Source organism: Gossypium arboreum, chromosome 12 (assembly GCF_025698485.1).
Source record: "Gossypium arboreum isolate Shixiya-1 chromosome 12, ASM2569848v2, whole genome shotgun sequence".
Taxonomy (NCBI): Eukaryota; Viridiplantae; Streptophyta; class Magnoliopsida; order Malvales; family Malvaceae; genus Gossypium; species Gossypium arboreum.
Genome location: NC_069081.1, coordinates 116,253,222 through 116,273,447, shown reverse-complemented (window position 1 = coordinate 116,273,447; position 20,226 = coordinate 116,253,222). Strand labels below are relative to the sequence as shown.

General features: G+C 31.7%; 4 protein-coding genes and 1 pseudogene across 4 annotated transcripts; all 5 read right to left on the bottom strand.

Moving 5' to 3' along the window:
- Positions 1-215: 215 nt before the first annotated feature.
- On the bottom strand, positions 216-1,938 carry LOC108451098 (anthocyanidin reductase ((2S)-flavan-3-ol-forming)-like). Its single transcript, XM_053023622.1, has 4 exons — positions 1,611-1,938; positions 1,070-1,539; positions 592-980; positions 216-499 (listed from the first exon to the last, which is right to left on the bottom strand). The coding sequence occupies exons 2-4, from the start codon at positions 1,280-1,282 to the stop codon at positions 352-354; spliced, it is 750 nt and encodes a 249-aa protein (XP_052879582.1). The 5' UTR covers positions 1,283-1,539; positions 1,611-1,938; the 3' UTR covers positions 216-351.
- LOC128285533 (phenylacetaldehyde reductase-like) lies at positions 1,355-1,734 on the bottom strand. Its single transcript, XM_053023001.1, has 2 exons — positions 1,611-1,734; positions 1,355-1,539 (listed from the first exon to the last, which is right to left on the bottom strand). Exons 1-2 carry the CDS (start codon positions 1,732-1,734, stop codon positions 1,355-1,357), a joined length of 309 nt encoding a protein of 102 aa, XP_052878961.1.
- A 2,379-nt stretch (positions 1,939-4,317) lies between the features above and the next one.
- On the bottom strand, positions 4,318-6,889 carry LOC108450518 (protein SEH1). The gene is made up of 8 exons (XM_017748180.2): positions 6,626-6,889; positions 6,404-6,515; positions 6,223-6,320; positions 6,027-6,104; positions 5,794-5,949; positions 5,380-5,492; positions 5,061-5,187; positions 4,318-4,626 (listed from the first exon to the last, which is right to left on the bottom strand). The coding sequence occupies exons 1-8, from the start codon at positions 6,782-6,784 to the stop codon at positions 4,492-4,494; spliced, it is 978 nt and encodes a 325-aa protein (XP_017603669.1). The 5' UTR covers positions 6,785-6,889; the 3' UTR covers positions 4,318-4,491.
- Positions 6,890-11,374: 4,485 nt separating this feature from the next.
- Positions 11,375-11,933, bottom strand: LOC108451097 (uncharacterized; annotated as a pseudogene).
- Positions 11,934-13,037: 1,104 nt separating this feature from the next.
- LOC108451794 (probable GABA transporter 2) lies at positions 13,038-17,913 on the bottom strand. Its single transcript, XM_053022582.1, has 7 exons — positions 17,336-17,913; positions 16,580-17,002; positions 16,243-16,473; positions 15,212-15,309; positions 14,440-14,626; positions 14,088-14,218; positions 13,038-13,968 (listed from the first exon to the last, which is right to left on the bottom strand). Exons 2-7 carry the CDS (start codon positions 16,650-16,652, stop codon positions 13,342-13,344), a joined length of 1,347 nt encoding a protein of 448 aa, XP_052878542.1. The 5' UTR covers positions 16,653-17,002; positions 17,336-17,913; the 3' UTR covers positions 13,038-13,341.
- Positions 17,914-20,226: the final 2,313 nt, after the last annotated feature.

Below are 20,226 nucleotides of genomic sequence, written 5' to 3'. Positions count from 1 at the left end.
TCTAATTATTGTAATTATAACATTGTGAATTAAGTTAAAGCTCAGGTAATTTATTTTTCTTCTTGCATCCTTATCTTCTTCTTTTTTACTCAATTTTTGTGTAACTATATTCAATTCACTGTCCATATTTAAAATTCATATTATCTATAAGTTTTAAATCTATAACTTCTCTTAAAAGATGTAATATACGTCATATTATATTTTATTTGGTATGATTTTTCATTTTCACCGAGATGGTAGGAATGTTGTAATCTAATAAACATTGATACAGTTTTTTTATTATTCCTGTGTCTCTGCCGAAATCTAATAAGTGATGGCTTCACCATATACGTATAAAACAACAAAACATCACTAACAGAGAGAGCCCACAGCTGCAAGTCGCATTCCACATTTTACACTATCATCCAATATTTTTCCCATGTCCTCCTTGTACTCAAATCCCATCTTCACCAGTTTGCTGTTGTCCCATGTGATACCTTCCTTTTCTTCCCCCATCAACCTGTCCATTCATTAAAACCAATTTCATATATGCATTTTTTCTAATGAATTTTATATTTATTCACTAGCGATTACTGTATATTTCTTACTTACTCTTCTGGTATCTGGTATTTTGGATAATTTTCTCGAAAATGGGCTGCGATTTGTCTTATGGTTGGATTAGCTGCGGCACAGATGAATCTGCCGGCCATGGTGGGTTTCTCCATGCAGAAGATATGGGCATCGCAAACGTCATCGATGTGAACTATAGGAACCGATCCCAGAAGCTGTTCCATGTATTGTAAGGCCACCAAAGTAGATGAGTTCCCAGTAAGCGGCAAAAACAAGGCCGCGACGCTTGAAGGCACGAATGAAAGCAGAGTCTCCCCTCCAACAAGCCCACAAGGAAGAGTCACAACTTCGAGCTTGTCGCCATTAACATTAGCTTCACCGTTATAGCTCAATGCCACTTTTTCCGCTAAGGTTTTCGATATAGTATATGTCTATAACCAAAAATTAATTAAAAGGAAAAGAAAGTCAGAATTAATTCAAAGATAAAAGTTCTAAATTAGTAAAATATAAAATTAGTGACCCGCATATATTGAAGGCCATGGATTGATGCAACATCAACATCAGTCCAATACGATTCATCCACGCAAGATTTGACGTTGAACCCATCTTTCATTAATGGCGATACTGCGATAACCGAAGCCGTGTAGATAAGTCGTTTAACGCTTGGCGATTTGAGGCAGGAATCGGCGATGCTCCTCACACCTGAAACCGTTGCTTCAATGATTTTCTGCATATGTAAATCAACAAATCCATGATTATCTGCCGGCAGCTAAGCTAACTTGAAAAAAAGAAAGACTAAGAGAGACTAGTTATTAACCTGTGAGCTTTGACTGTCGCCTGTTTGCTTTGCAGTAGCCACATGAAACACATATTCACACCCCTGAACTGCATGTTTGAACTCGTCGGGATTGTAGATATCAGCTTGGAATAAAACCAGTTTGGTGTGTGCGCCAGGCAGGGACTTCAAAAACCCAACTTTCGATTTATCATCTGCAGTTCAAATTATCATCAGAAATTTCATCAACTGTAAGAAGAAGCACATATATATACGCAGAGAGAACCTAAGTTTCGTAGGGTTGCATGGACAGTGTAGCCCTTATGGAGGAGCTTCTTAACAAGCCAAGAACCTAAATATCCAGAACCTCCAGTAACGCAGCAGACCTTGCTTGTTGCTTGCTTCTCCATGGCTGAGACCTCTGCTATAATTATAGGAGACGTGAAAAGGTGTTTAGATATATAAAGAGCAGCCTAGGCGATAGGCATCACCAAATTCACTTGCTTTGAAATAATCATTTGTCCCCACCGGCTGTCGATGTGAAATAGTCAACTATAAAATCAATATATTAAAAATAAAAGCTCACACTCCCTTCGATCGGCCGAATAAATACCATCGGTATCTTCAATTATGAATTTTTTTCCCTAATATATATTAAATTTGGCATAAAAAATTCCACTTTGTTGGACTTTGATGAGTTTTTGCATGACATTTGGCGGCACATATATATTTGTCACGTGTCCTTTTTTTAGCTATGTTGTGTCAATTTTTTTACCTTAATTGCCAAGTAATATTAAATTATATTGGACGTACCTTTTATACGAAGAAAACAAAAAATAACTATATATATATAGAAACTATGACGAAAAATTTTATAGTTATTTATAATACGATTGAGTCTTAGTTTAATTAGTATGAATATTATTAACAATATAAGAGAACATTAGTTTAACTTTTTTTCAGAGTGATTATTAATCCTAAACCAACTTTTAATATATGAATTACCTTGCAAATCAAACTAAGAAAATAGAAAAAAATATAAACTATATATAATACTTCTAATAAAGATGTTAATCATTAAACCTATATAATTATTTTAAAAATTATAAATATAATTTAAATATTACTAAATTAATTTTAAACCATTATCAATTTTAAATGATTTAATAACTTTCAGTCATTCTTTTCTATTACGTACCGTTATCAAATATATAATTCTTACAAATTTTATATATAGATGAAAAATAAAAATAAATGAATGTCACCCGAATATGCTACACTTATATAACTAAAAGTAAAATACTTCATTAATTCAATTCTTAAAAATATTATAATTTTTAAAATTATTTTTGAAATTTAAAATTTCATGTTTAACAATAACTTTGAATATATAAAATGGATACTCAATTTGAATATCTCAATCAGTAATTCAAATTTCAGTAACGAATATAAATATTTAAAATGTTTGAATTAAAATAAAAATAAATTTGAGTAATCATTCTTCGATTTATATTCATATAAATTATAAATTAATATTAAATAATAAATCAAATACTCGAATATAAAATATATAAATCCTCAAAATAATAGTGTCAAATATTTAACTTTTTATTATAAATTTAATGACTATATGTATTTATATAAATAAAAGCATATATTGTCTAGGATTATTGTCTTACGTTTAAATTGTTTGAATATCAAGTTTATGGTATTTTTATTATGGATAAATTTGAGATTTTAATCACTATTTTAATTTGACATAATTTAGTATCTTCACGTTTATAATATCATATGTCAATACAAATAATTAATACCCTTAACTATTTCGATTAAAACACTTATGTGAATTTTTCTTAAAATCACAAATTTTAACTTATCATGTTGAAATATATAAATTTTATGTTAAAATGGTATTTTAAGTGAAATTCACTTTTAACATTCTTACTGAAATAGTTATTGACATTAATTATTTGAATTAATAAATGAAATTATAAAATAATATAATTAAATTATGTTAAATTAAAGAGTAAAGCAAAAATTCCCATTTTAAATATAGTAGAGGCACAAAATTAAAAAGCGACCATCACCATATTCTTTTGAATCTTGACCAGACCCACCTAGGGTGTTTTCTCTTTTCATCTTTTTCTCACTTGTTTCTCTGTTGTATTTTGACTTGTCTTTTTTTTTTTTTCAAGTTCTATTTTTGGGCATTTCTTATTTTTTGAATCTTTTTTCTCACTTGGTTCAGGTGTATGGAGATATTGGTGGTTGAATAGGGGCTTAAATAGTGTGGTGGGCGATGATGATGAAAAGTGGGGTATATGATGGAGGTGATGGTTAACGAATGAAGGGTTAGATTTAAAATGAGTGATGGTAATGGTGTTTATTTGAGTTTATTGGTGGAAGACTACAGCTTAAGAGAGTAGGAGGTGGCAGTGGTATCAGGAAAGCAGAGACGACATCTTTAAGGGAGACGACCATTAAAGTTCTTTGGTTAGAAGAGAGATGAGAAAAAGAAAAAGAATAATAGAAGTTACGGGTTTAACGATGAGTGACCACTTTGTTTAATTTCATTAACGGCAATGATTACTTTATTATTTTAAGTGACCAAAGTAAAAATACCCTATATTAGAGTGTTAGTGTCTAATGGTGCAATTTACCTTTTTTTTTTTTTTACTAGTGCCATTTAGTTTGAGTACCAAATTAAATATTAAAGTGAAACTTAATATCAAATTAGGACAAAAATACCCAAGTACAAAATTGAAAATAAAAACCAAAGACAGGTACCAAATGGTATATTAAGCCTAAAACTAATAAATTGTATGGTCCTTTCTTTCTCTGAAATTAGGTTCTGTTTCATCAGAGTGGTAAATCCAGCATCAAGACAAATGAAGACTTCGGACAAAAGTTATAATGGTTTGAAGTAGATTTGATTATCCTTGTATGCATATAATGCTAATTTATTTTCGCATGCCATAATCATGGTTAAAGTGTTGTATATTTATATAAAATTTGATTCATTCATATTTATATAAAAATGAGCAGCAAAAGTAGATGGTGTTTAAAAATACGATAGCAGCAGCAGCAAAAGCCTTCAATTGGAAAACATGCACAATTTGGCTGGCAAAAGAAGAGCTAAGGAATTAAATAACGAAATTATAGAAGGCCTAAGATGAAGTGGGTTCAAGCGTTGCTTGTTCATGCCAGGTGCCGTTCAAGTTAGATTGCCACAGCCTTACACGCCCATCACCCCCGGTGGTTGCCAAGGTCATTCCACTCATATCCCATTCCATCTGCCACACCTGATCATCAAACAACATTGAAATAATCAAACCCTTTGCATGAAAATGAAACCAGATCTACCTAAACTATTAGCAGTGCAGGCATGTAGGGCATAAACTTCAGCAGTTCCTCTGAATCTTATTAATAACCTCTTTTCCAGGTCTTAGGTGCAGTTTTCATGTCACGAATGCTCATGTAAAAGTAACGCAGTTATCCGCAATGAGAAACAGAGAAAGAAACTTTGAAATCCCGATGAGATTAGTAATGTAAATTTTCAAATCCCTCAATTCTATCAGGGAGGATTTTAGACGATTTATCTCACCATCTGACTGAAAACTGCATTTATCATGTTGAAAGTCGAACTAGAGAAGAGTGATAACTATACAAATCATATGTAGACTAACAGAAAACAATATAAAGAACCTCAAAATGTAAAATTCTAAATATAGAATACCTCACTGTTATGTCCAGAAAGCAATGCAACCTTCTCCATGGAGAGCCTTCCATCCATGTCAGTGGTTGATCCAACACGCCATACAGAAATTCCTTTTTGAGAAGCAGTAGCTATTACCTCATATGGCCTACATCACCAAAAGAAGGCAGTAATCTGTTTCAACAGACAAATCAAAATGATCTGGAAACTATCCAAGTTGAATCCCAATGCAAATGAGGAACTTGTGGACTTTATATAATAATGTTTACAGTGCTAGTAATTGCAGGCCAACGGTGCGTGGAAAAACACAATTTTCAAAAAGAAAAATTATTTCCATTACCGTCCAATGTTTGGTGCCCATGCAACAGAATATATTTGATCTCCCTTGTCACCAGGCAAAGCCAACTCTGCTACTGGCAGCCATCTCTGATGAGCTGGATCAAATTCCCACACCTATTGAACTCTAGAGTGAGTCTAAATTAGCAATTTTAATAACACATTCACACAATTATGTTAGCTCAGGAATAATGCTACCACACAAATTCCTCACATCAATGTGTAAGTTATATAATATGGCTACCAGGCTTGCACAAGCTTCAATAACTCAAAAATTTTCTGGAACTTGATGAATCAAACCGAATAAGTTTCAATAACTACAGATACAATGTGAGCATATATGAACTGAATCGATGTTACTCCATTCCCATCATATTAGAGCAAAATTTAGTTACAAGGAAAACAAATACGGCAATACCTTGGGGGAATTGAGTTGTGGAGTGTCAGAATTGAAACCCAAAATAAAGCTTGATTCTTGGCCTTCACCATTTTGTGGATTCCATGAAATACATGCTGTCAAGCATGAAGCCTTCCCTACTATGGAAACCGAATCTATAACATTTTGAAATTCGGCCTGGCAATAAGAACATAAGAAAGTTAAAAGAAAATCATAAAGTGGATAAGTGGACCAAGTTGGAGAGAACTGATCACCTGAAGTTGCCAGTTCTTTAGTTCTAAAGGATCAAGGAGCTCAAAGACTTTCACGAAGCCATCTGAGTAAGCAGCAACCTATAAAATAAAGAGGAATTTTAATATGCTATAAAACTGCTACTCTAACGCACAATAAGCTATATTTGCTATTATGGAAACATGATGAAGAAAAGAAAAACCCAATTTTACAGCTCACCATTTTCAAGCTCGTTTGACTGACACTAAATTGAACATCTAAAACCTTAGAGCTAGTTTTAAAGCTCCTGCATGGCTTCCATTCAAGAGGATTTGTACCTAATAGGAATATACAATATGAATTGGCAATTTCGAAATATTATTTACCAAATGTAACCATTAAATGTCAAGAAATTAATTACCTTCTACAAGCTCTTCCCATATTGATAAAGTCCCATCTTCTGAAATGCAAGCAACAGCAACCCCATACTCGGGCGGGATCCAAGTAACCTTCACAATGCAACCTTCGTGCACCTAAATCAAAGGGGTGGTGAATCAAACTTTAAGCCTAAAATGGATAAGTATTAATTAGATAAAAATGAATACAGAAAGGAAAAAAAATGTATTCTTTTGTTTCAGTGGACCTTGAATTTGGAGGAGGAAGTGAATGAAGAAGACAAAGGGTCACGAGAATCTAAAATTGAGAGACAACCATCGACGAAGCCGGCGGCTAATCTCTGGCCGCAGTAGTTCCAGGCCAAGCATATTGCGCCTTTATCGAGTGTCGCCACTGGTTTCTCCATGTCCGTACAATTTGTTAGAGATTCAGTTGCTACAAAACCCTAAACTCCGCCCGTAGGGAGGGTTTGAACAGGGCCAAGCCCGCCAAAGATTGTGGATTTAAATTTGAACCTTTGGATTGACTGAGTTATTGGGCTTGACCCTTACTGTAAACCGTATTTTTGAGGGTTAATATATCATTTGGTACTTGAGTTTAGTTTCAAAATTTAATTTAATACCTAAGAATTTTTGTCCCAATTTGATATTTAAGTTTGACATCAATGTTCAATTTGGCACCCTGACCAAACAAATTTATGTGGCCCAATTAATATTTGATAGTGTGCTCTAGTAAAAAAACATAGGTACTTAGTTGGAACAAAAATAAAAACTCAAATACCAAATTGAACATTGAAGCCAATTTCAAGTATTTAAATAGAAAAAAGAAAAACTCAAGTATCAAACTGAATTTTGAAGCCAAACTTAAAAATTAAAAAGAAATAAAATTTAAATATTAAATTAAATATTGAAACTCAACTCAACTATAAAATCATATTAAAATATTTTAGTTCTGCCCACAATAATTTGCTTTTTTTTTCATACAATTAATGACACAATTAAATATTTGTTTTGATTACAAATTAGTGGTGACAAACATGCGAATATGGAAAATTATTTTTGGTAAATTGAAAATTAAAGTTTATAAATTTATAAATTTTGAATTTATATATAAAATTATCTGTTATGCTTGTAAGAGTTAATAAATAATAATAAGATTTATTTTTTTAAATTACTTATTTCATAATTTTTTAGTTTTTTAAGGTATTCATTTGAGCGAGTTTAGTGATTAATTCTTCACATTTTATAAGCCCATTTATTTTTTAATTATTTATTTCATAATTTTAATCTTATTAATATGATATTTTATATTAATTTAGATAATTTTGGATAAAATTAAATATAATAAATTAAAATATTTAATTTTGGAAAAGATCCACTTGTAACGATGAAAAATAAAATTTCATATCGTAACTTTTTATACGACTAATATTTTAATAATTCATCTATCAAATTGCTATAGTGGCGGTATGAAGGGAGGCTGAAAGGGCTCCCCTTCCTACGTGAAATTTAATTTTTAACCCTTTAAAGTTTACATAGTTTTAAGTTACAAATGGTAAAATTGTACTTTGACCCTTAAAAATGATAGATTTTTTATTTAATGATTTAAAAATTGTAAAGATAGAAGCTATTAAAATAATGAAATTACATTTTAGTTCTCATAAAACATACAATTTAATTCAAATTCCCCAATAAAACTTTCTCTCTTGGCCACTAATTTCATGCTTCATTCATATAGATCATGCATGTCAAGTTTGCCATAAATTAAAATTTTATAATTACTCATTTTATGTTAAAAAAACTTTCAACCGCTAAATATATATTAATATAGAAAATATTTTAAATAGATATAATTGAGATATCGGATGATTAAAATATTTACATACATGACAAGTACAAATATATAAACAAATTTAATGATTAAATTGTTAAAATATTAATCATATAAAAATTACAAAAATGACGTAAGATCACTTATATAGATCCCTCACTTTTAATTTTAAAACATTAAAGAGATAATTTATTTTAAATATATATATATATATATATATATTAAATTAACTTATCTCTTCGATCTTGAATATTAAGTAGCAGGGTAGCTAGTATTTTTGGATAAAATTTATTAAAGTTATCGAATAAATTTATAAAAAAAATGTTAGATATTTTTTTAATGGCTTATCAAATAAGCGTGTTAATAATTATATATTTTAAGAATATTTAATATTTAATTTCTTTTTTTCAAAATATTTAATTTCTTAACTAAATCAAATTTATGAGTCAAACATAATTTATGAATTCTTTTTAGGTATAATGATAAATTTAGATCTCAATATATATATTTTGTTAATTTAACCATTATTTTTTAACTAAATTTGATCATTACTTTTTAAAATATTGAAAATTAAACATAACTAAAAAGATAAAAATTAAATTAATAAAAAATATAAATGTTAATAGTTATATAATATTTGTTATTATGATTTTTTGACATGTGTACAAGCTATTTTTATGTTAACACTTTGTTACTGTAAAGTTTAGACAGTAGTATCCGTGAACTGTCTGGTGCAATATAGCTATGGATTCCGGCAGCACGAAACATGGCACTGCCACCAGCGCCCCAACCTCAATCTGCAACGTTAGCCTCTTTCGCTCGTACAGATTTTGTGGAAACGCCATCGATTGACTTGCAACAGGTTGCTGATAATTTGTTTGGAGGTTGGTGCTGTTCATTCAGGGGTATAAGTGAGAAGCTGGTGACTAGATTTGCAAATTCCTATAGATGTGCTAAGGGTGTCTGTCTTTTGAACTTTACGACCGTTCTTCTTTGCAAGCATGTCCTTGTGGCATGTAAACTTTATAATGGAACTCATGAATACGCCTCGACCAGATTTTGCTATGGACTCTGGTTTGAGTGAAGATATGTCAAGTTCTCAACAAAGAGCAAATGACTTATGCGTGAAGTTGAGCTCTATCATATCTTAAGAATAATAATGTTAGTACAACTGCTCTGTTTACTAAGGAGAAAGCCAGTGGTAATGATTTTTTTTTCTGCATTACCTCTATCAGATTTCTCTGAAACTGAGACATCAGTGCGAGGATATTGTGTTTGTACAGCAGATCAGAACATATTGTTACTCTTCACATCCCAGTGCACGATAGATAGTTGATAATCGTGGTGCAAATAAGCCAACCCTTAAGCGGCGCCGATTACTATTGTAAACCTGTGCATTTATCTTCCTGCAACACATCACCCAAACTATTGTTCTCCATGTATTCATAAAGTAGAAACCTAAACTCATCTCCACTGCAAAACATCAACATTTTTAACGATATTGCCATGTTGGATTAGACTCAATATCTCAATTTCAAATCTAAAAAGCACTTTCGTCACACGTTTAACACTCCACAGTCTCTTAATTGCCATATTTTGAGATTCACTTTATAAACCCGATCAGACCCATCTGTTCTTGAGATTCACTTTATATGGGCATGGGTTGTGCTCCGAATTTGTAGTGGGTTCTAAAAAAACCATATAAGGAACTCGATAAGCAGTAAAAACATGCAAGTTATAAATAGGTGTTAGAATCTTGAGCATGGAGGAAGCGTTTGCAAGTTCCTGTGGTAAAGATCCAGATTACCGAGCAAACTCAAATGAAAAAGTAATTTTTTTTTATCCTTCTTCTCACAACTTAACGTGTCAAAATATTTCAAGTCAAAGAATATAACTACAAAGGTTAACTTGGACACGTGTTAAAAAATCATTGGTGGGCAGAAAGATACAGTGAAGGGGCAGAGGATTTTGTTGTGTAATTGTTTATAGCGTTAAGTGTCTATGTTGAGATCAGGTGTGGGAAATGGGCAAGGCCAACAGTTGGACCTCTTTTAACTTTGCTTCGTGAAATAGTTTCGTCGGCTTAAGGTCATCTACAAAATCCAGATAAGAACCCACGTTAAAGCACAACCACCACAGCTGATTGACAATGAACTCTCATTACAATTACAGCACAAAATCATGAATGGAAACTGATCAAACTAAGTAAAAATTAATTAAGACAGCTTTGGTTTTTTTTTTTCAAAAAAAAAAGTTAGTTGCTTCTATGATAATATTGAAGAAATATTGGTTAGTTTCCACCTTTGTTTGCCAATCTTGTACACGTACAGATAATATTGGTTAGTTTCCACTTCTTTTTTTAAATATTGTTGGTGTCTAATTTAAAATAATATCATCTTTAAAGTTCAATTTATATCTTTCTTTAAAAATATAAAATATCTTACTATTACACCCAACCCTTATTGGTACTAAACCATTATTATAAGAATAAAATATTTACGTTGATTCAAATCATGAGTTAATATTTAATTTCAAGTTTAAACTCTTTTTCTAGAGTTCTTTAAACTCTTTTTCTAACTCAAAAGAAAAGTAAAATTTTTCAAGATATTTAAATAAGATTTATATTACTACTAATTTTAACCCAATTGATCTTGAAGTACATGCAATTACTTTACGATTATCAAATTAACCCAATCCAAAATCTAACACAAATTTCATCATTAGACCAATAACTTGAGGATGGGCTAACTAATTTCTTCATTCTTAAGAATATGCATCCGATGATGTATTTGGATAATAATAAAGAAACTACCATATCTGATATAGGTTTCATTTTTTTCCATTAATGCAAACTTTAAGACACTATAAAATAATGATCATAAATAATTTTCCCAACTCTAATTTTGAGTTAATTAGTCAAGAATCTTCACTGCATCTCAACACGTAGGATCAATTTGTAATATAACTATATGAACATCATAAAATGATAATTAAGATATAAAATCCTCCATAAACGCAAAGTGAATCACTCTTCCATACAGTACATAAAATGGCTTAATTGTAACCATAAATTCAGCTGATGATCATAGAACTGAGAGTCTGAGACATGAAAGGATCAAAGTACAAAACTTCAACTAATTAAGGTAACATTAAAGAGGAAAAAATAAACCTAAAAAATATGATCAAAATATAAACAAACTATTTGATCACATCCTCGTTATTCATATATATGTATATGATAATATTTCTGTATAATTTAGCTTCTTTTAAGCACATGAAATACCGACAGTGGAGGCTGCAGTGAAGCTTTCCGATTCACTTCTCTCGACTACCAACGAGTTAATCTCCGGCGAAAGTCCTCCAAAATCGATCTCCGGGACCTCGGGGATCGTCGTGAGTGCACCCGTCTTGTCGTAAACTACGAAGTAGTCCCCGAGCGATCTTTGTTTCAACCACAAAACCGAATGACTCGAACTTTGTCTGAACTTGAATACGAATTTGAAGAGTTTGAGGATGGAGCGAGAGAATTTGGAAGGCTGCTTTTTGGAAACCGGTGGCGGAGGAAGGGTGGTGGAGTAGTGTAGGGGAGGAGGAGATTGAGTATGGTCGACGACTGTATGAGGCATGGACATGGTTCTTTAATGGAGATTAGCTGAGTCGAGTTGACGGTTGAAAGGCTTGAGTTGGAACGAGTCATATGGTGGTACCATTGAACCGAGTAAAGAGGAAGGCTTCTTATATATGGGTAGATATGAGATTATAATTATAAAAAGATCCAAAAATAAAGGAAAGCTCACGGTCTCTTCATATGGACCATTAAATATTGGAGACTTTTTATTTTTATTATTTTCTAAAAGTAAATGTTAAAAGTCGGATCTGTAAATTTTTTTATATGTGATAGATTATAATGATTACATAAAATTCTTGTGCGGATAACATTGCATTTTCGAAAAATAAGTGAGTGATTACACATTTTCTATTTATATATACTTTTTTCAAAAAAAAAAAAAATTTACAAACCTCAAATAACATATTACTTTAAAGAAAAATTTACCCAATGCTGATATTTCTTTTTCTCGGTAGGAGGAGTGTGTTACATTCAAAGTAGTTACTACTGCATTAGTGGCCATATCATTTTTTTTATTGAAATTAGTATGTATTGGATTAATATATTTTCGTGTATTATTTGAATTTATCAATATTTAAATATATTAAATGAATTAAATTAAATATTTTCAAATATAAAAATATTAATTGATTATATAAAATATTCATTAATAGTTGTCACAAATAAAATTTTATTTTTCCTTGAGTTTGTTTGTTATTTAAATTATTTATTTATTTATTATTATTTTTAAAGTTACTTATTTATTTAAAATTTGACTTTAGTTAATAATTTTTTTTAAAGAATGTAAAAGAAAATAATATTTTAACATTATTCATGCACTGCCCGTGAGTAATATTTTGACCAATGCAATTGGAATCGATATCTGAATAAATTGGTACAATCAATACGGACCAAGATTTAAACCAATGTGAAAAAAAGAATTCGACATTCTGATTTATTACTGGAACAATGTATATTGACTAGTGCAACTAGAACTTGTGCGAAAACGATTGATTACGAATGATGATGTAAACATCTATGATGTTAAGGTTGTCCGCAATGGTGGCATTTTTTTAACATACTCTACTTCTAACAAACCTTCATTAGCAAACGCCATGATTATGGGAAAGATAATCAAGAACAACATGATCCAAGATTTTTGAGCTTCGGTGCGGTTGGTAAAGGAAGAGATTCCTTATTTAGGAGAAAAGTTTGGAAGAGATTAAAATCAAAGACTACCATTCTTTATTTTAATTGTTGTTTAAAAACCAATCTTTCAAATCAATTGAGAAGATTAAAGATAGCAGCACAGGACATCTTCCTTAAACTGCAACTCTGCTAGTTTCAGATGCCAGAGGTTTCATTTTCTAAAGACAGAATTGCCTTACTGTCATGGAACGTTGCTCCTTTCAATCTCAACCTAGGCCACGCCTCATGAAACATTTGATTTGTACATTTCAGCCGGCCCGAAAGGGCTTTAACTTTGGCTTTTGCTTAAGACTTTGTTTAGTGCTTTATACATATGATTAATCAACCACATCAGTGCTAAACAGCTTGAACTTGTTGGCATCAACAACCAACTTCCTAATAGAAGAGAAAGCGCCCATGATTCCGGCACCGGTGAAGACAACCATGATAAACAGATTGATCCAATAGATGAGGGATGATGTTTTGGGCTTGTAGGTCATGTTGTAAAGAAGCATAGGGAGGACAAAATCTAAAGGGATAAAGCCAATAGCACCTATCACACCATTGATGTCACCAAAAAAGGGAAGCATTGCTGCCATAAACCCACAGAATATGACGTACAGGGTTCGAAGAATTAGCCTAGGGATAAGGTTCCTTTTTGAAAACATCCCTTGGTTTACATCAGCTGATTGCTTCTCCATGATCTCGTAAGCAACTTGAGAGTAAACCAGGCCAATGGCAAGTAGCTGTAAAAGAACAAATATAACTGCAAGGCCAATAACTATTGTCGGGGCCAATGATGGTCCATCATCAGGCATTAGACTCTTGAGAATGTTTGAATTTGATTTGTTTCCAAAAGCCCAGTATCCAGAAACTGAAGCTGAGTAGAAAGTAAGTAAAATTACACTGTAACACATTAAGAGTCCTTTAAACATCTTCCCAGTAGCAGGTGGAGCCAATGTTGCCTGTATCATATACAATCTTGTTGAAATGAAAAACCAAGAAACATATATGGTGGTAACAAAGATTAGAAACCAAACAAATTATGTTCCAACACTTTCAGATGTAAGATTTTGAAGCTTACTTGTATTTCAGGAAGAATCCCATTTCCGAAAATGGCGGCTATTATGGATATAGAAGTGAAGGCACTGAACACCCTCGATGAACTTGAAGATTCCAATGAATAGTCTTTATGTGGAGCATTTTTAGACAAACCTGCACAACTAGTAACAGTTGTTTAAGTTCGAAAATGCTTTGTCTCAATATTGAAAAGCTTTGTTTAGCAAGTGACAAGTGGTCTCCCTGCTGCCCACATTGCTGTGGTTCAATATTAAAGCCTATTCATCCAACTACAAGGGCCAAGCATTGAATGTTTCAATTGTCACAGTGACATCATTCACAAACTATTCGTTTAATTTGAGCCAAGTAACGTATACCTGCGTGGATGCAAGCACCAACCACAAGGAACGTGTAGCCCAAGCTGAGAACTAGAGAAGCAAAATTGAGGTGTCTGAGGGAATGGAATGTGGGAATCTGAGAGAGAGCTATCATAACCACTGTTACCATTGCTATGAACTCGTACAGTTTCAACGATCCGTTGGGGGAAAGGTTGGAATACATGATCTTACAATATGGAAAGAAGAGAATTAGGAGAACAATTCAGTGATGTTAATATAAATATAGCTATCTAATATTCATATTCAACATTCAAATCGAGCCGGATAATATGAATAACAACTATAAAATTGCAGAGTATGAATTCATTTCTAGCTCATTGCTTACATAGTTATAGACTTACATAATGCAGATAATTATGTTTACAGACAAAGACTGATGTGATATGCTATATAGCAAAAAGCCAAAAAGTTAAACAAAAACAAGCCACCTAACTTGGCACCGGAAGATGGAAATAAATGATAAATGGGTTGATTTGAACAATGACATTAATGGTATCTTTATATTAAAGGTAAATGGGTCCCCAGGCGTCTCCATCGTTCTTGCAGATAACATTACAAGAATGTAATCATGTTAGAGGAGAAAATTAAGAAACATGTTCATGCTAATCTGTATTGTATATAAGTAATGATTTTTTAAGAGACCAAATTTTTCAGTGTTTATGACAAATGAGATGCCCTGATTTTGCCACAGAAGCAATTGTAATGAACAAGACATATACATAATTGAGATTGGAAGGCCATATACATATACCTGAAGGCATTCCCCTGCAAGCAAAATTGCTCCTATTCCAACCCCAGTGTTAATGGCTGTTTGAATAAATATCACAAAATAAAACATCCATCCTGATCCTGCATAATAAATGGTAAAGCTTTAGAGTAAAACCCTACTTGGTTGAGTTTCATCTTCATGTTTCTATGTTTGAATAATAGCAATTTAAACCATTTTCAATCTAAAACAAGATTTTATTATATATAAATATTTTGATTAAGTTATGTCCTACACAATCGAGTATCAACTGAGATTCATATTTTATTTTTATATAAAATCTAAAAAAGTTACATACTTAGAGCATTTGAATTCAAAACACAATTAAAATAATATTTAATTTTTATGTGAATGAATATATTAAACAACTGCTTTCACACCAATAATATAATGACAGCCGCAACGTGGCACCATGCACCCGAATAAAGAAAACTTAAATGTTTGGATACCCATTTCTGTTATATTTTCACCAATTATTAAAGACCTTAATAAATGTTAAAAACAATGAGTTGGGGCGTCCGCGTCATTGAGTTAACTAAACGTAAACGAATTAAATATAAAATATAATTTGAATAATAAAAGCCTAAAAATTATTCGTTAAAGTCACGTGTAACTAATACAAGAGAGACAATCACTCCAAGAACCCGAAAACATAGTTTAACGGTTCAGCCTTTCCCGCTTTCCAAAAGAAGAACAAAGAAGTATTCTTCATGCCGTAATAAAAATATCACAATTTAATATTTTTTTTTTGAGGTGAAAATTTTTAAATTTAACCTTAATTAATTAAATTTTATAAAAGATAACAGTTGATTGAATTTCTTATAAAATTAAAAATTAAAATATGTGATGGAGAAGGAATTATTCTTGAAATGTGAACGAATAGGCAGCAACAAGAAGAAGATAGGCAACATGAATGTGAAAACCTTTTCCGTAGTGTTTGAAAAAACAAACCTAAAACGTTGGAATCAATTCTAGATAATGATAATGATAACGATGGTGGTGATGTTAGTTGTTACCTAAAACATCAGCGGCGAGCTCTCGGAAGCGTATATGGCGGCGACCAGCTTTTTCACAGTGGTCGAGCACCAAGGACATGAGGTAGTAAGAGTAGAACGTTACACATCCCATCACCGTTAAACAGAAGAAGCCTAGTATCCATCCTAATCCTCTAAATGCATACGGTAACGTCAGGATCGTCGGCCCCACGATCGCCGTCGTTAGATGAAACCCCGCATGCCACCACTTCCCTATATTTATATTTCATCGTAAACCAGAAAGAAAAAGTAAAACAACGAAACTAAAAATCCATTGCTTTTTTTTTTTTTTCTCTTGAAGAGTGTTTTGGTTTCTGACCTTTTGATTCGAGAACAAACACAGCTCCGGCGTCAGAGTCTAGACGTAGCTCCGGTTGCGGTGGCTGAGCCATATTTTTAGAGGAAAAAAGAAAGAAGGGCAACTAGGATGGCTAGTTGTTTGGTACTTATGAAATACGGCCGAGTGAAGTAATAAAAGGCAAATCAGAAACGGCGTTTTGTAACATATTTAGAACAAGAAATACTTATATCATATACGAAACATATATATGTGTGTGTGTCTGTAATGGAGTTTTGCTAGCTTGGGTATTTTCACAAAATTTGAAGATCATAAATAGAACATGCACCATTGTGTTTTTTTTACCCTTTTTGTTTGAAGTTAGTCTTCAAGATAATGCGAGAAAGTTTCCTGCTCTGTTTTGATTGCTTGGATGATGCTTGTAAGTAACGTGCCGTAATTGCCCTGTTTTAGACTACTCAATCAATCAATGTTGCCAAAATTTAACCATCATTTTTAATTGTTAACAGAAAATGTCTCTGTAAACAAAATACTGAGCTTGAAACTTTTTTAACTTATTGAGTTAAAAATGCCACAAACTTCACACGATATCATAAGCAAGGATGGCTACTTATTAGGTTAACATAAACACCCATCATCTACCAAATAAAAAAGAGATTGACCCTAATACACGTACAAGCTTATATGTTTAAAGAAACTTTTGCCACATTATGATAGATATGAAGAATTTACAGGATATCAAACAGATATGGCTATAGCAAGGCCAAAACCAGTTACCTCTTCAAAACAATCAGCTGTAGCTTTTTATTGTCCAACATTTGTTGCACATTTTGAATGAAATTTTTAAGGCATCTTAAGTTCCATTTCAAACCATGTTGCACATTTTGAATAGCTACTTCAAACCTTTTCATCCTTGTTGTTTCGGTACCGTCTAATCCTCGTCTTCCACAGCGTCCAACTCACGACTTTCCGGAACAATCCTAGTGCATGAAGATTACCCATTTTCCCCTCCAATCTCCCTTCAGATTCGGGCTTGTTTGATATGATTCCCGACCGCATCGAGTCGTAGTGATAGCAGGGATATGGCAAAGCTATGGTGTGCCTCTCTAGGATACGACTGATTGAAGCTAATTCATATGAATCATAGAGAGGACTCCCATAATCCCATATGTTTTCATCGAGTTCCTTTTTCTTCTCTGATAACATTGGCCTTTTCTTTTCCATGAAAGAAAACACAGATCCATTTGTTTTTTTATACCATGACAGGATATCATCACTTCGGTTTGTCTTGTTAAAACAACATGTTTATTGCCGATTCATGACCAGTCAAATTCTAACGCTTGGAACAATGTCATTGGTGCGAAGGGGGGCTTGTTATGTAGTTGAAGTTGTTGCATTGTTCATTTGCTTATCAAAGCAAATGGAAGGACTACCTAACAGCTTATAGGTAGAAATGGGAAAAAAAAAAAAAAGGTAAAAAGCGGCGGCCACCTAAATTAAAACTGAAACTACAATGGACCAGACAAACGGGCGGCTTTTATGTTTTATGTACTTGACATATAGGATAGATACATAGTCTTTTAGTTTAAACATTATTGGCTTCTCTCATTTTCAGCCCATTGTTTCTAGTTTTCACTTATTTTCTAGATGTTTAATTATGATTAGGTAAATTGGTATTTATGAAAGGAGTTTTCTTAAAGTGGACACCAATTATCCAAGCCCGGGGATAAAGTGGTAAAGTTGAGAATCTTATAAAGAAAAATGAACAAAATCTAAATGGACAGTGGACACATATATATATTCTATATCCATTAGACCCATCAAATTCCAAGACTGCTACACGTTATGTTGCTTCCAGTTCAGAATAATCCAAATGTCCCAACCCTTTTTCTTTTCCACTTTCTCCTTTCAATAATTTAATTTTTAATATTACAATTCAACTTTTCTCCTTAATAATGCATTAGGTTTTCAATAATATAGTTTGAATCATGGTTTTATATATTTTAGTGGGGATTTCTTTTTTCTAAATATCAGCTCAAGTCCAAATGAAACATAACGAGAGTAGTGCTCTCATTCGTTTAAAGATTTGATTTAATTTGATTTCAAATAATGGTATTTTTGAAACTAGATTTGTTATACTTGGAATCAATTGAGGTATTGCTCTAAAATAAAAAGTTAGACCAATTAACCTATAAATTGATATGGATCAATGAACAGAACTAAAAAATTTAGTTCAATTGATTTTTCTACTTTCTATATATTTTTATGATTTTTAATTTTTTTAATTGAACTAATGAATGGATAATTTAAGTAGTTTGACCATCGACCCTATTCTAAAAACCTTACTTCAAATTTATTTCATTGCAAATAAATACCAAGTAAAAAAAAATAATCATAAGTTAAAACTCAATTATAAAGAATCTTGGTATAAAAAATTTCAATGCACCCTATAGAACACATTTAGAGATATTTACTCTAATGCTACTTAGTGGGTCTTGGGTGACCCAATAGTGGAGGATCTAATCGAGTCTAAATTGAGGTAGCGATATAACAAGTATATATATTAGATATTTTAACAATACCACTTCAACTAAAATCTCATTTATTTATTGTATTAATTTTATCTGTTAAAAAAATTACCCACATTATGGGTGTAATGAACCGAAAGTTACGGTATCAGAAATTGAGTCTTGAGTACTGTTTCCGTGAAATTAATTCATGAATATTTATTAGAAATATTTATGAATTATAGTTGAATGGTTATTTAGTGTTTAATTAAGTGAAGTAGCTTGAATTTAGTTTAAAGGACTAAATTGCATACGGTATAAAAGTTTAATTATAGATTAAAGATTAGTAAAGGGACTAATCTAGCAATTAGACCCTAAGTGCCATGTGTGTGAATGTATGATATAACATGTGTAATAGTTGGTAAAGATATTAAATGTGTTAAAGTAGTTTTTCTTATAGATTAAGTTATTTTATTAGAAAAATATTATATTATTAATATTATTATATTGAATATAGATTTATGAGAAAGTTAAAAAAACGAAAGAAAGAAAGAAAGAAAGATAGAAAGAGTTACAGAGAGCAAACGTGAGAAAGAAAGAAAGAAAGAAAGAGAAAAGGGAAATTTGAAGATTAAGGCCCTAAAGCTTGATTGGTAAGATGTTTTAGCTTATTTTCTTATAGTTTTTATGTTTATAGATGCCTAATTCAAAGTTCTACATGTATGAGGTTAAAATGAAGAAAAATAGAAAATTTTTAGATATTGATTTAGTTGAATAAATTGAGGTTTTATGGGTTAAATTGATAGAAATTGAAGTTTGAAGTAAAATTGAGTGATTTATTAAAAGAATTCTAAGTTAGGTTTAAATAGGGATTAAGTTGAATAGAGCTCAAAATTTATGTTTTATAATGAATTTTATGAGTTAGAAATTGTTAATGAGTTGATTAAAAGAGAATATGAAGCTTAAGTTAAAGAAAAAAGATTAGTAATGGAAAAAGGACGAAATTGGAATTTTTGTAAAAGTTTGCTAGAAAGTGAAAATGTGTTTTATGAATTAGTATATTGATGATTTTTAATTGTATGATTGTTAGTAGCAAATGTAGCACTGGATACGTCATCAAAGAAGGGAAAAGAGAAAGTGAACGAAGATATCGATTAAATT

Excerpts from the sequence above, each read along its gene's own strand:
- LOC108450518 (XM_017748180.2), bottom strand. The coding sequence starts at position 6,784 with ATGGAGAAACCAGTGGCGACACTCGATAAAGGCGCAATATGCTTGGCC. Across the intron at positions 6,516-6,625 it reads CTTCCTCCTCCAAATTCAAG|GTGCACGAAGGTTGCATTGT; the intron begins GTCCACTGAAAC and ends CCTTTGATTTAG. Across the intron at positions 5,950-6,026 it reads TAAAGAACTGGCAACTTCAG|GCCGAATTTCAAAATGTTAT; the intron begins GTGATCAGTTCT and ends TCTTATTGCCAG.
- LOC128285533 (XM_053023001.1), bottom strand. The coding sequence starts at position 1,734 with ATGGAGAAGCAAGCAACAAGCAAGGTCTGCTGCGTTACTGGAGGTTCT. Across the intron at positions 1,540-1,610 it reads TGCAACCCTACGAAACTTAG|ATGATAAATCGAAAGTTGGG; the intron begins GTTCTCTCTGCG and ends TTTGAACTGCAG.
- LOC108451098 (XM_053023622.1), bottom strand. The coding sequence starts at position 1,282 with ATGCAGAAAATCATTGAAGCAACGGTTTCAGGTGTGAGGAGCATCGCC. Across the intron at positions 981-1,069 it reads ATGGCCTTCAATATATGCGG|ACATATACTATATCGAAAAC; the intron begins GTCACTAATTTT and ends TTTTGGTTATAG. Across the intron at positions 500-591 it reads AAATACCAGATACCAGAAGA|GTTGATGGGGGAAGAAAAGG; the intron begins GTAAGTAAGAAA and ends ATGAATGGACAG.
- LOC108451794 (XM_053022582.1), bottom strand. The coding sequence starts at position 16,652 with ATGGCTCAGCCACCGCAACCGGAGCTACGTCTAGACTCTGACGCCGGA. Across the intron at positions 16,474-16,579 it reads GTTTGTTCTCGAATCAAAAG|GGAAGTGGTGGCATGCGGGG; the intron begins GTCAGAAACCAA and ends ATATAAATATAG. Across the intron at positions 13,969-14,087 it reads GGATTCTTCCTGAAATACAA|GCAACATTGGCTCCACCTGC; the intron begins GTAAGCTTCAAA and ends TATATGATACAG.